Source organism: Gopherus flavomarginatus, chromosome 15 (assembly GCF_025201925.1).
Source record: "Gopherus flavomarginatus isolate rGopFla2 chromosome 15, rGopFla2.mat.asm, whole genome shotgun sequence".
NCBI classification, from domain to species: Eukaryota; Metazoa; Chordata; order Testudines; family Testudinidae; genus Gopherus; species Gopherus flavomarginatus.
Window position 1 is genome coordinate 10,431,817 of NC_066631.1, and position 14,719 is coordinate 10,446,535.

At 41.3% G+C, this 14,719-nt stretch overlaps 1 protein-coding gene across 2 annotated transcripts in view; it reads left to right on the forward strand.

The window, feature by feature from the left end:
* CCDC60 (coiled-coil domain containing 60) overlaps window positions 1–14,719 on the forward strand; it is a 105,030-nt gene that overhangs the window by 69,938 nt on the left and 20,373 nt on the right. For both annotated transcript variants that reach the window (XM_050924135.1, XM_050924136.1), the window contains exons 4-7: window positions 415–594; window positions 7,028–7,147; window positions 10,442–10,546; window positions 12,725–12,815. In XM_050924135.1, the coding sequence (XP_050780092.1) occupies window positions 415–594; window positions 7,028–7,147; window positions 10,442–10,546; window positions 12,725–12,815 (496 nt within the window). The remainder of the gene's footprint in view (window positions 1–414; window positions 595–7,027; window positions 7,148–10,441; window positions 10,547–12,724; window positions 12,816–14,719) is intronic.

The following is a 14,719-nucleotide window of genomic DNA, read 5'->3' on the forward strand; positions in this document are numbered from 1 at the left end:
CAGATGCAAGATGTTAGTGATCTGGAAAAGGCCATATTTGAACTTTCACTGCATTAAAAGAAAATCATTAATTTCAACTGATATTTTGGGCCATCTCAGAGTTTGGTTAATTTTTTTTTAACAGTTCTCACAAAATTTGCTTCTACAGAGATATAAGAGTATCTATGCATCTCTCTGGTGTATTTATTTCTAATTTGAGGTCATTTTTCAAACCTTCCCATTTGACCAGTCAAATACACAACATCTAGACTCTCTGCAATGCCAACATGTAACTCTTAACAACGATTAAAGGAAGAGAAATGCCCCTCAGAGAGAAGACCTTAAAACGTCACCGGGCTTACCTGACTGCATCTATAAAGTTTATGGATTTTGATTTTTTTTTTTTAATTCCGGTATCCCGTCATTTATTGGCAGGCATTTGATCAGTTCAGTGAAGCAGGGTCGGGGGTATTTCCACACTCTTCAGAAAGAAACGTTGGAGAGGAAGAGTGCACTGAAATCAGCACAGCAAAAACAAAAGGAAAAATGGCGAACTGAATGGCAGCCACCCAGAGACTCATCAGATGAGGAAGACTCTGATGAAGAGCTAACCGAGTAAGTGGGTTTTGGTATTTTGTTGACTTGAGAATCAAAGGTTTTGACAGAGGCAGTTTCAGAATTAAACTCATTGTCTCTGCCATCAGTATCTGGACATTTGATTGACTGTTGCAAGATTAATCCCTCCTCATATAAGGCCTTTTTCGACTCTATATACAGACCCCAAATTTTCAACTTCGACACTTACATCAGGGCAACAAATTCTGCATTTGAACCCTCGGATTGGCCTGGATGTGCCTAAATGGATAATCAGCCACCTAAATGCTGATTCCAACACCAAAATATGGAACAGGGAGCCTTAACATAGATGCCTGAGGCAGAATAGTCCCTCTCATATGAAACAGAAACTTGACATGCTTTAAAATTCAGTTAATAGAGTGGAAACTTGATTCGTGAATGATGAGCAAAAATGCTTGAGAAACAGTATAAAGAGAGGAGGAGGTTTTGAGGGGAGAGGAGCTCGTGGGTGGAGAGAGAACTTCAGGGCTAGCTGAGAAGAACTGGCTGTGTGAGGAGAAGACGTTGGCGCACAGGTCCACAGTGCTTAGCTCTCTAAATTGTCCCACCTAAGAGTTGTTCCCGCCATGCCACAAAAGAGGAACATGGGGGCTAAAGGTCAGATTTGTACATGTATTTAGGCCTCTAAAGATGCAGCTAGGTGCTTAGTGAAACTTTCAGTAGGACCTAGATTGAAAGCCATGGGAATGAGGTACCCAGGCACTTATGAAAATCCCACTAGGCTCCTATCTGCATCTTTGGGGGCTAAATACCTTTAACACTCTGGCCCTAAAGCACTAAGAACATGTTGGGATGGCACACAAAACACAGTGGCCTATTTGTGTTCATTTGGTCCAGTCTTCCTCTCCTTCTCCCATTCCCCACTCTCTTTAGTTTCATGCAATCCCAAACTTCCCATTACATTGTGGCTGTTAGCTGGGATTGTCGTTAGTAATAATTATGCTTCCTCCACTGAGATTTGCTAACCACTGGACTATTCTTCCTCTCAGAATCCAGTTTGTTTATTCAGTAATACTCTATTTGTTCCTAATACTTATTTCTAGCTATGCAGGAGTTGAACAGATGAAGTGTTGAATTTTAAGCCTGCATCCAAACAATTGGATTTTTACTTTTCTGCCATGCCCTCTTTTCCACTTACCCTCAGTATCTCTATGTAGGTTCTGTTTGGTCTGGACTTCAATATTCTCTAACTACACAGGCTACTCTGAAGTTTTATGTTGTCAAATATTGTGTTTATATTCCTGCTCCACTTTGGGACTAAGAATTACAAAATCTCAAAAGATGCTTGAGCCTGCAGTGGAGACAGGTCACACAGGAAGGATGAATGTTAGGGAGCTGCTAGCTGGAAGCAGCAGCAAATCTCAGTGGGGGTGTAGGACTTTGGAGACCTGAGTGCTTCACTGCAGACTCCTGATGTGATCTTGGGCAAGTCATTTAGGGCCAGATTTGTTAATATATTTATAAAATGTTTTTGCCAGTATCGCTTATTTTGCTCTCTGAACCAGTAAAAGCTATATTAGCAATAAGTCCTTTTTGCTGCTATCAACTGCATCTAGACTAGGGCTTTGGCCCTTGTAGAAGTGTTGCACACACAAAAATCATACCCCTCATGTAGATCTGGTCAAGGGAGTAAGGTTGGTATCAGTGACAACTTAGTTGCTCAGCATTTTACTTTTCATTCCCTCCAACTGATTTTACAAAGATCTTACCTGCATTATTGGATATTTTATTCTCTAAAAAAGCAAAATCTTTAGACTTGGGTGAACCAAATGCAGAATTAGGGTTGAGGTCCCTGATTCTCCTAATTGGAAACTTGGTTACTGAGCTGCCCTTTTCCAGTATGTGTGGGATGGGATAAGATTGCACAGTGAAACTAGTGAAAGAAATGCACTCTCTTGGCAGGCCTTCATTTATATATGCAAACTGTCCAATGTAATTTATGCAGACGCAGGATCCCTGCTAGCAGGTGTTAGTTTCATCCTTGTCATGTTATTTGTGTTTGCTTATTTGCTGTGGCAGGCAGTTAAAAAGTTGTTTTCAGTCTGTGTGGGGAAAATAGGGATTGTTATCTGTTATTTCACTCCAGGCTGTAGCAGTGCTGAATTTAAAAACTGGGAACTCAGGGGAAGTAAGAAGGGTGCTAAAGGAGTTTGAAGACTGCAAAGAGGGGATCACTTAGGTTCTTTTCAACAGATGAAAATCTTGCATCAGCCTTTTTCATAAGGATTTTTATATACGACTTAAAATACAACATTTTACTATAGCTTCTATTGAAGATAATGAAAATCACAGCGGAAGCTATTGAATGTACAGCATATTTTCATTACTTGATTATCTTGCACATTGGAGAAACACACTATTGTTCAAGCAAACCTTAAAACAGAAGCTTTTAAGTTATAACAGCAAAAAAAGGCTATAAAAAGCCATCATGAAGTTCCAAACTTATTCTTTCTTAATTACTTACCTCCATGATTCTTTTCATTAACAAAGTAAAAGATGATTTTGCTAGCGATGGGCACTATGAACTCTGCCTGTGGTAGGAAAATCTATGTTGTGTTCTGTCTGCCTCTGACCTAATCAGAAATGAATGTTCTGCAATCGGAATTTGTCGGACAGTTTTATGACTGGTATGCGAAGAAGAGCAGTATCTAGCACTCGTGCATAGTTACCTTGGTTTTATAGTTCAAAGAGGAGTAAATGAATCTTTTTTCCTCAAGTAAGATTCGAAAACAAACAGTTGCAGATATTTTAGGCCTAATTCTCCACTTCATTACAACAGTTTTATGCGAGAGTAGCTCCACTGAAGCCAATGGAGATGCACCAGTATAAATACAATATAAGAAGTGTAGAATCAGGGCCACTGAGTTAAGAATGTGCCTTTTGTGTAGTCTCTCTTCTCACCATGGAACTGGGCATGTGAATATTGGCTTAAATGGGTTATGGATGAGCAGCCAAAACCATTCTTTAAGCATCTCTTTGTTGCCAATGGACTGATGTGTTTACATTTAATTTTGCGAGGCTTCTGATTATAATAAATACAATCCACTACAGTAGTTTATTTTACACAGATTTGTGCTCCTTTTCCAGTAGAGGCTAATAAAGATGTTCTTTTCAAGTGTCTTAAATGGTGACAGACTCATCACTTTGTTGCAGTATTTATCTGAGTGTCCTGTGGTAACAGAGATCTGGAAAGTTGTAAATAAGATTAAAATTAACCTGATTCCTACAGTACCTGTACATAGAGGGATCTGCATATAAAACAAATTAACAGTTTAGGAATGACCAGAGAGAGCTATGTTAGTAAATAGGAAATAGCAGATATTTAATTGTTGGAATTCTCAGCTCCCAAGAAGTTCTGTCATAAAGTCACATTAGCAAGGACGTATTAGAGCACCTAATTTATTTCCCTGTCAATGCAAGAATGTTTCTTATATTTCTCCAGTGTAATACTTAAGTTACCCACTTGGGGGTAGTTTAGTTGAAATCTTATATAAATATATTTACATTATTGTATGTTTTGAGAAATCGTGCAGATTTTTGGAACCCTAAAATATGTACTTGACATAAAAGCTTAGTTCTGATAAACTATTTGTAAGTATGTTCTAGATGATTTGGTGGCTAGCCTTCTTTCCAGTCGTGTATATTGTCCTGGTTTTCCATCTACAGATTCAGTTCAAAAAAGTGAAATAGTGATGGTTATAGCTAGTTTTTGTTAGTTTTTGTTTAGCAAGAGCAAGTGGCTTGGTGCAGGAAAAAAATTATAAACATTTAATCTTCTATATTTTATGTCACTTACGGTAGATCTCCAGCAAATGTTGTTGCAGTGATGGGACTTTGTTGTTGTTGTTACATACACTGCAGCATATAATTGTGTTAATGACTATTTTAATGCATGAATAATTAGAAACCTGCTGCCCACACCATCCCAGAAATCAGTGGAGAGAGGAGAAGCACCCTTCCTCTTATTAGTTTGGAGTGCAGGACTTATAAGTAACTCCGAAATGTGGAGGGTTGTAACAGTTTCTGTTCTGGCAATTGGACTTTCTTTACGGCTCATAGAAAAGAAGAAAGTAAATCTGATTTGGGGAAGGATGAAAATGTGCTGTTTTGTACAATGGAACTGTGGGTTGCATAGCCATGTTCACTTTGAATCAGCATAAATGTCTAATGTAGAATGTAATTTTGACTGCTTTGGGTGAAAGAGTCTACTTCCAAAGGGGTGATGTCAGACAGACTGTACCTATACATTTGACTGCAAGACACTTCGGTTGTGACAGCCCGAGGTAAACCCCATTACTGCAGCCTTGATCCCTTCTCTAGTATCAAACATATTAGGCAGAGCTGAATAGCCACACATTTCCTCATTTCTGAATTAGCTAAAGAACACTGAGATATCTGATTGTTCATTTTGTGTAACAGTGGGTGCCTAGGCAGTATGTGAGTCACTTAACTCAATGTTGAGATGAATGTTGCCATGCTAATGTTGTATCTGCTATCACAGTGGCTTTGCTTTAGGAAAATTGTGGCAGTGGAATGCCAGGAGCACACATTTTTTCTTTTGATTCCAACTACACACATCTTATAATTAGCAGCAGGGGGCCCACTCTAAAGTTCTGTTCCATATTTATGAAGAGAACCTTTTTCCAGAAGTGTATTCAGTCATCTAAGAGGACCCTGTTCTCAAAATTCTGCATATACTTCTAAGGATTCTGACTCTGACCTTACCTGCCAGCTATTCGAATGTGGGCTGTATCATATTTCTGATTGCAGTAAACACTGTTGTCTGTTCATTGTGGACCCACTATAATCTTTTGCATAGCCATGTCCTTGGAGTGTTCTGCTAAGTAGCACTCATGAAAAAGCGAACTGATATCACAGCCTTATGCACTTGATATTTTCTCCTCCTCCTGCTCTTCTCTTTTTGTCCTGTTCCACTATCACTCTGTTGTTTAATGCAGTGATGAATGCCGGAAAACCTGCCTCATCTATTCATGTCTTCATAACTCTTCCTCTGCTGCATACACGCTTCTTCACACAGTCTTATTAACTGTCAGTTTTAAAAGCTTGCTTCTCCTGCCCCAAGTCTAACAAGGCAGACAAGCTTTGACAATCCATGTGGGATACAGAGGTTTTTTGTTTTATTTTTCATGGTGTATCCTTGGATCACTATACAAGAGGCAGAATAGAAAAGAATAGAATCATAGAATATCAGGGTTGGAAGGGACCTCAGGAGGTCATGTAGTCCAACCCCCTGCCCAAAGCAGGACCAATCCCCAACTAAATCATCCTAGCCAGGGCTTTGTCAAGGCTGACCTTAAAAACCTTTAAGGAAGGAGATTCCACCACCACTCCAGGTAACCCATTCCAGTGCTTCACCACCTTCCTAGTGAAAGTTTTTCCTAATATCCAACCTAGACCTCTCCCACTGCAACTTGAGACCATTACTCCTTGTTCTGTCAGGTAGTGTCGTCTTGTCCCAGGATAATGATGATCTACCCAAGAAATTCCCATCCAGGGGGAACTACCTCCTATTTCAGCCAAGTCCATTGCCTCGCTATCTTTGGAAACCCCATGTTTGTGCTAGAAATGACACCAGGTATGCATATATAGTCAAATCCACCAGCTCCCATTTCAGAACCAGCCAGCAGGTCATGCCCTGATACAGGAGCCCTACAGAGTAGGTTGTGAAAATAAAATTTCTTATAGCAACTCCAACTTCCTAACAAGTGACAGTGCATAAACCAAAGGTTTCACTCAGCTTCTCAGACTGTGCTTATTACTTTGTGCAGGAGGCCTTCTAGTGACATACTAAGCTATGTGATTGACATTTGTCACCTAGGATGCCTTCTCCTTTCCTCTCCACTTCCATCAGACTACACAAGAGCCAAATTTTCAAAGAGTGCCAGTTTGATCTCTAGTGTTTTTGTACATACAGTAAATTTTTCATGAAAAATTGTGTGCAGAATTTATAAGCAACTTTTGAAACTTCAGCCTGTAGTATTATTGAGAGAACCTTTTCAGAAGCCAACATGCTAGAAAGGGTTCTGATGCTCTACTCCATTACACTGCTTTTATATCTATGTAATTCCACTGAAGTCAATGGAGCTACACCTGCCTAAAACTAGCATCATGGAAGGTAGAATCAGTTTCACAGTTCTTTTCTCAACAATATGGTCAAGAAAATTCTTATAATCCTAGATGGCCAAAAGAATTTTAATTTATTATAAATGCCTAATTCAGAGTTCAGCAGTAGCAATGGAAGTTCTGGCAGATCAGAACAGACAATGCTACTTTAAAAAGAGGGGAAGAGGAAGGATGGGCATGGGTAATATAAATAAGGCGGGGCAGTCACAATTGTTCCCTATACATTGTATCTTCCACTTCTAATGTTTATCCTTGTCCCCTCCCTTAGTTTCTTTTTAACAGAAGGTCCCCTGCTGAGGAAGAAGGCCAAGAAGAAAAAGACCATCATACAGCCTTTCATCCCTGTCTACAACAGCCTTTTGGTCCCACAGCCACCTGCATCACATGCGTACGTTCTAAGGCAAATCTAAGATGCACCCATCTTGCCAGTATAGAAGAGGGATGCAAAGTAAAATGAGACCCAAAGTGCTAATGCCTCAGGCCGCTGTCTGCCTGATGGCCCATGAACCCTAGAATTTTGGAAATACATGGCTCATCAAATAGACAACATTTTTTACCTACAACAGAGTCAAATTCTATCCTCAGATGAATGCATGTGATTCCATTGACTTTTAATGAAAGTCCTGCATACACATCAAAAGTAGTATTTGTCTCACAGGCCCTGATCCTACAAACCCCCTACTCTGTGTGGTGAAGATTTCAAGATTAGGTTAATTTTTTAAAAATACAGTCAAATTCAAAAGTTTAGATTGCCTACCTAAAAATTGTTTCATGTAAGAGAGAGCATGTGTATGTAGTAAGTGTGTATGGGTATGCTTCTTTGAATTCATAATGTCTGCGAAAGCATACTTACATGGTGTTGGGTGTTGAATGCTCACAACTCCCATTAAAATCAATAAAAACTGAAAACACTTTGCAGGATCAGCCTCATACAAAGGTTTCATACCCAGCAACCATGGTGTGTTCAGGAATCAGGGGTGCACATCGTATATCTTCTACAGAAGTTCAGAGTAGTCTAGAATGCAAAGGAGACATTGAGAAATTTGATATGCCACAGTTCTTTTGTACCCACACATAAGGACCAACATTTGCCTTCAGATACACACACTCACATCCCATTGACTTCGATGGGAATTGTGCATACATCGGAGATTTTTTTTTTCCACTAGCTAGTAATCATATTTTTGTAATACCTGTTAAATACCTCCAGGTTAATTGCTGACCACCATACAGCTCCCGTCAGAACAACATCCAATCCCTGACACTTTCTGCTGCCAAACCTTTTCCCATACCACCAACTCACTTATTATTAATCACATTTATGATGATCATGCCTAGTGGCCCACCAAGAACAGGGCCCATTATGCTAGGTGCTGTACAACCATCGTATAAAAAGCAGACCCTGCCCCAAAGAGCTTACTTACTGAATAGACAAGACAGAGCACTGGGGAAAGGGATAGAACTAGAGGTGGCTAGAGAACAATACAGGTCTGCAACAACTTTCAAGGTTTTACATTTGGTTTTGTTCCACACTGGAACAAAATCAGACCATATCAGATGTCTTCATGAAATGAAATCGTGTCAACAGTCAGCTTTCAATTAGGATCTCCCTTACTGAAAGTAATGTGAAAGTCCGCCCTGGACTTCGGAAATCTTCCCATCCAAAACTTTGTCAACACTGATGCATTTCTGTGAAGTGTTTCACCTTTGATGAAACCGCATTTTTCAATTAAAAAGTCTGTTGTCAAAAATCTTCCAATCATCTCAAAACCTAACATACAAGCAGAGTGAAGGTGATGGTGGCTAACATCATGTTAGTTCAGTGACACTTTGTTTCATTATTTAACACACTTCACTGGACTTAGTTAGGAGAATATTAGCTAGATGGAAAGACGGACAGAGAGGGCAGGAGGGATTGGAATAAACAGCCAATCAGCACAGGAGAGAGAAGTTCAACATGTAAACTGCAGAAAAGCTTGCTGATGGCATCATCAAAGTCCATCCATGTCTCCTTGAACAGCTTTCTGCAGCTGCTGTGCCCACTTTAGTCTCAGGCTGGCTCCTCCCTGCAGTTTCTTCCCAAAGGTCCAGGGCCGGCTCCAGGCACCAGCATTCCAAGCTGGTGCTTGGGGTGGCAATCTGCAAGGGGCAGCAGTCTCCCTTGTTTTGCCCCCAAGCAGAGCACCAAATTGCCGCCGCGGGCGGCAGAGGCAGTCCGTGCGCCCTTAGGGCGGCAGGCACGTTTCTGCGGCAGCTTCGGCTAAAGATAGAAGTTGCTGCCTAATTGCCACTGCCACGGAAACGCGCCTGCCGCCCTAACGGCACACGGATTACCCCCACCATCCTCGCGACAATTCGGTGCGCTGCTTGGGGCGGCGAAAATTGTAGAGCCGGCCCTGCAAAGGTCACATGACTTAGAACGTGGTAGACACAACATGTCTCCTGCTGCCATGAGCTTAGTGCCTCCCATGCACAGTTTTGGGTCTGGAAGTAGCTGGCAGAGAATAGTGGCCCCAACTAGGCTCCATTTTGCCTCCTCCCCCCAGTGCAACAGGACCTGTTTGAATTGATTTCTGCAGCTGCCTGCTTCAGTCTCCTAACCTCTCCCAGCCATTAAGCTTTCCCATACATATTTGGATGGTGTGAAATCCCTCCCCATCACCATCAGAAGCCCTGGGAATATAAGTAACAGGAAAGCTCTAGAATATACCAGTGCTGAGAAGAAAGTCTACAGCATCTAAGCCCAGCAAAGACAACTTCCAAGCCTGTTGCATCCCTCTTCACGCGTATATGGAGGAAATTGTGATAGCGGGGAGAGCATGGAGTAGGCACATAAGACTGAAGGTTTCAATAAAGTTTGGGTAGTATCCTGAACTTATGCGTGTATATGCCCAGAAAACCTTCAAACCCTATGAGATTTGACCACCACTAATAACAATGGCCATCATAGATCCACACTCACACTTACCTTCCTCCACTTCATTAGCTGAGTTTCTCCTTTTGTGGCTCAGTCATAAGGAACTGACAGTTGGATGTCATTAGAGAGACAAGGTGGGTGAGGGAAGATCTTTTATTGGACCAATGTCTGATGGTGAGACCAGCTTTTGATCTTACACAAAGCTCCTCTTCAGGTCTGGGAAAGGTGCTCTCAACATCACAGCTAAATGCAAGGTGGTGTAGTAAAATATATTACTCCACCCACCTTGTCTCTGTAATATCCTGGGACTGACACAGCTAGGAGTACACCGCATAGTTTGGGGTTGTGTCAGTCACAATATTTACATGTACTCAAGGATTATGCATTGCTCTCACTCAAGCAAGTGCAAACGGTGTTTGGGAAGCCTGAGTAAGGATTCCTGAGTGAGTACATAGAAAGGCACAAAAACCTAGGAATGCGGATCTGTGTAAGATACTGCCTTCACAGAACACAACTGTATCATTTACCCTTTCCCACCAACAGATGTGGAAAAAGCACCCAGTGCTGGCTAACTGACATGAAGTTGTTTACAGGAGGCATGATCCAAGATATGCTGTTAACCTATTCTGTGTTTATCCCCAAGATTGTTGTTGTCAATCATTTAGTTCCTGACTGTTTGCCAGGGTATCCCCTGAATGTAATGATCTAACTGTTCCTTCTGTCACCTTTGCAGTACAGCACTTGTTTTGTTCTTCATTTTCACAGTGAACCCCTCTTTCGACAGCTTTGTGCTCTACACTGGCTCTTGGAGGCTTTGACTCTCGAACCCAACTGTTCCTTAAAATCTGTGTTAACCTGCTGGAATCCAAAGTACATGCATGCTGCATAATATTCTTTGATGGGATGAGGTTTTTTTTCCCTCTTGCAAACATTGTTGGTTTTCCTCTCCCTTTGCTTTTAAGTAAAAATTATTCAAGTTACATGTGATTACTAATTCTGGACCATATTGTGTTATCAGATTGTGCACAGAACTCCTCTTTGGAATCAGTAAGTTCTGCGGACAAATCAGCAGCATAGCATGGACCTCTGTTAGTATATGCTGTAGCACTAGCAGAAAGGATCTTGAGCTTTTGAAGCTAAATTTGGTTGTAAAAAATTATGCAAGTTAAATGTATTTATTAAGATCCTGATTCTGCAACCTGCCTTGCATGGCTTGCCCAGTGAAATCAACTGGAATTTTCTCTCCAGAGTGATTGCAGTACAGAGCCTGTATCGAGTGATATTTGCTAACTATTTTTATTTCATCACTTAGGTATGGCTCTGGGCTGTTTTAAAAGATAAGTTACTTCAGAACATTTTGTACTATTGCTGTTTCACTTGTGTAATTAGTAGTAAATACTGTTTTTCATTTTTCAACATTTTCAGCCAATAGACATAGTAATAGTGAAATAAAATATATTTAAAGTATTCAGGAAGTTTTTTTAATTGTATATCCAGACATCAGATGGAACCATAAAGCAATGAATGACATTCTTTTCTCTGATCCTCGGGGTAGAGCTCTTCAAGGCAGTTCTGGTTTCTCTCCCTATATGTCCAGAAATCCAATTGACGCAAATAGAAACTTTGCCTATATACAACAGAGAGAGCAGAATAGTCTTGGAGAGAATTCACCAGGTGAACTGGAGATGAAAACTTAGTCCAGTGTGTATTGTGTATGAAATGTTTGCCACCATTGTATATGTGGACCCCTGGCACTAGTGAGGGATGAGACTCATGCTGTGCCAGTGGGTTTCACAAATATTTGCTCACAGCAGAGAAATTTAGACTCAGGACTTCTGGGTTCAATTCCAGGCATAGTAGGGGAATGTGCTCTACTGATTTTTTGCACCCTTCTGATGCCAGTCTCTGAACCCCACCCCAAGCCTCTCTCTGTCTCCTCCTTCTCCGATACACTCCTCAACTGCTCCGCCCCCTCTTCCCCTCTGCTCCTACCCTACCCCTCTATCCCCATCCTCTGCCTCTTCCCTCTGCATTCAAGTCAGATGACTTCCTCTATCTCTTCCATACAGCCTGGGTGCCAGTACAGGGAGCATTGAGAGCACAGAAGAGACAGGCCCTGTGCTCTCAGTTCTGGTGCCCCACACCACAGCAGCCCCTAGCAGAGCAGTTACAGGAAAAGTCCTGCTCAGCCATTACAGCCCCAATCTAACCTGTGCTCAGTGCAGACAGATTCTTCAGTGTATTTAGCTGCCACACTAATGAATCTGTACTAAACACATGTGAACTGTGATCTTTTTCAAAGTCTTGCAACTTGACCAAATTTGGGAGAATTGTCAGGGCAGACATCAAAAGGCACATCCCTGGTGCCAGGACACCTCCACCTGCCAAATTTCAATACCTTGCTCCAAAGAATGGAGATAGTAGACCTTTTAAATAAAACAGCTGGAAGAATTTTTTAACATGGTCAAAACAGAATGCAGTTTCCCTAATCTTGTTCTTGGAAATGGCTGAAGTATTTTAAATGAAACTTTTTAAAAACAAAATTCAGTCTGAGGCAGGCACTTAACATGGCAAATCTCAGCCCAAATGGGTAGAAGTTATAACCAACTGAAAACGTGGTCTTTATAATGAAAAGATCAGGCATTTTCAACTATAATCAGCACTCCCAGCTCAATCTGTAATAGGCCAAATCTGCAGTCTGTTACATCCGTGCAGCTACACCACCCAGACCACATTCTTCAGTGCGTTACACTCTCTGGAAATGGGAATGCACAGAAATAACTGAGAGCAGAATTTAGCCTAATGCATGTGTGGTATGTTTGTAATACATAATAGCTAAGCTTTCTGAACATTTCTCTTCACCTGTGACTATAATTCACTCGCCGCTATAACACTAGTGAGTTATCTCTCTCCTCCTTACAAGTGAAGATAAATGTCATAGCAGAGATTGGCCATCATTTATTCTCTATTTATTGCATTTCTAAAAAGAACTTGTAATAAAAGCAAAATTCTGGAAGTGGAAAACTCATTATATTGTTTTTCACTTAGGGACCCTGGTGGCAGTAAAAGTACATTTAAAAAAATCAATAAGGACAAGGCAGCAAAGTATAGATGGGAGCACTTTATCATGGATACAAAGGTAACTTCATTGCTAATTTCCACTTTACAAGCTAGTCCAACTTTCAAAATATTTGTTTTCTCTCTTTTGTTCCCTCATGTAACTCCCTGATTTGATCTTTCTGCTTTGAAACTTGTGACTGCATGGCACGTGGCTCTCTGGATTTTGATAAAAAATGTTTGGTGACGGATTACAGAAAGAGCAATAGTTAGCCAGATACAGGAGCGTAGCTGTGGCTTTGGCTGAATAGTAACTAGTGATGTTGCTGGAGGGAAATGTACTACGAAAAAATATGAGAGTCCCTGAAAATATTGGCATCTTGCCCCTTTGTTAATTAATTGGGGATGCAATCCTACGTACCCATGTTCAAATGAGTAGATCATACACATTCAAGTAAGCTACTGTAAACCATATGAGTAAGAATTATGCAATTTAGCAGGATGCAGTTGCAGTTTCCTTGCTAGCTTTGGGCCCCATCCTGACAAACTCCAACAGTCCGTTTGGGGTTTTTTAACTTAATTAAAAGGTAAAAATTTTAATCAGAAAACAAAGTCCACATATGACATCTGGAGAAAAGGAACGGGGAGGAGAAAATAAGGCCATTCAGATGAAAGGCTTTTTTAAGATATTGAAAATTTAAATCTTTAACGGAGGAGAAGTAACATTATTGAAGGCAACATTGGGTGCACTACAGAAAATGCGGAGAACTTTGATGCTCTTCTGCCGAAATAGTCCATGTTTCTGAAGAAGTGACAGATGCTGTCTCTCCCTCTTTCTTATTATTTACTATTACTGCCACAGCTATCTGCATGAAAACAAAGGAAGTATAGTGCCCAGGGGTTAGACCAGGAGACATAATATGTTTATGGTTTTGCTTGAGGAATCAGTAGCAAGAGTCGCTGAACTTCTAAAAAGACAAAGATCATGTTTCATCATAAAAACAACCACATGGGCCAGACCAATGGTCCTTCTAGCCTAGTATCCTGTCTTCCAACAGTGGCCAGTGCCAGGTGCTTCACAGTGAGTGAACAGAACAGGCAATCATTGAGTGGTCCATCCTCTGTCGTCCACTCCCAACTTCTGGCAATCATAGAGTAGGGACACTCAAAGCGTGGGGTCCTCCATGAACTAACCTAGTGCTTTTTTGAACCATGTTATGTTTTTGGGCTTCACAACATCCCCTGGCAAATATCCTTTGTAATAATAAAGAACAGGGCCGGCTTTAGGCCAATTCCCCCGAGTCAGGCCCCGCGCCTAAGAGGGCCCCGCACCCAGTGAGAATCCCTTCCCTGGCTAGAGGCACCTTTTTAATTTTTATTCTCTTGGTGGCGCTTCGGGTCTCCAGTGGCACTTCGGCTGAGGGTCCTTCGCTTGCTCTGGGTCTTCGGCGGCGAGTCCTTCAGTGCCGCCAAAGACCTGGAGCGAGTGAAGGACCCACCGCCGAAGTGCCGCCGAAGACTCAGAGCACCGCCCGGTGAATACAAGCCCCACTTGTTTTTCTACAGGTGTTTTTTGTTGTTGTTTTGGTTTGGTTTTTTTTTAGTCATCCCTGCCGGGGCTCCGTGGAAACTGTTCGAATTGGGCCCCGCACTTCCTAAAGCCGGCCCTGATAAAGAAGAGAGGAGAGAGGGAAATAAGCAAATCTTACAATATACACAGAACTGTTTCTAAATAGGATGTTTTCCAGGTTCCCTTGTGGGATTAGGTTAGGGCCCAAATCAACAAGAATCAAGGAATCCAAAGTGAATGCTGATGCTGACATTCCTTTCTGCTCTCATGTTGCTGTGGCTTTTTTTTCTTGCAGCCTAAATTAGACAGAATTTTCTCTGTTGTCATTTACATTACCAATATTTAAATGTAGGTTTTCATATTTGATATAAAGTCTTGTATTGAGATATGGATTCCTCCAGGGTATTTGCAATGTG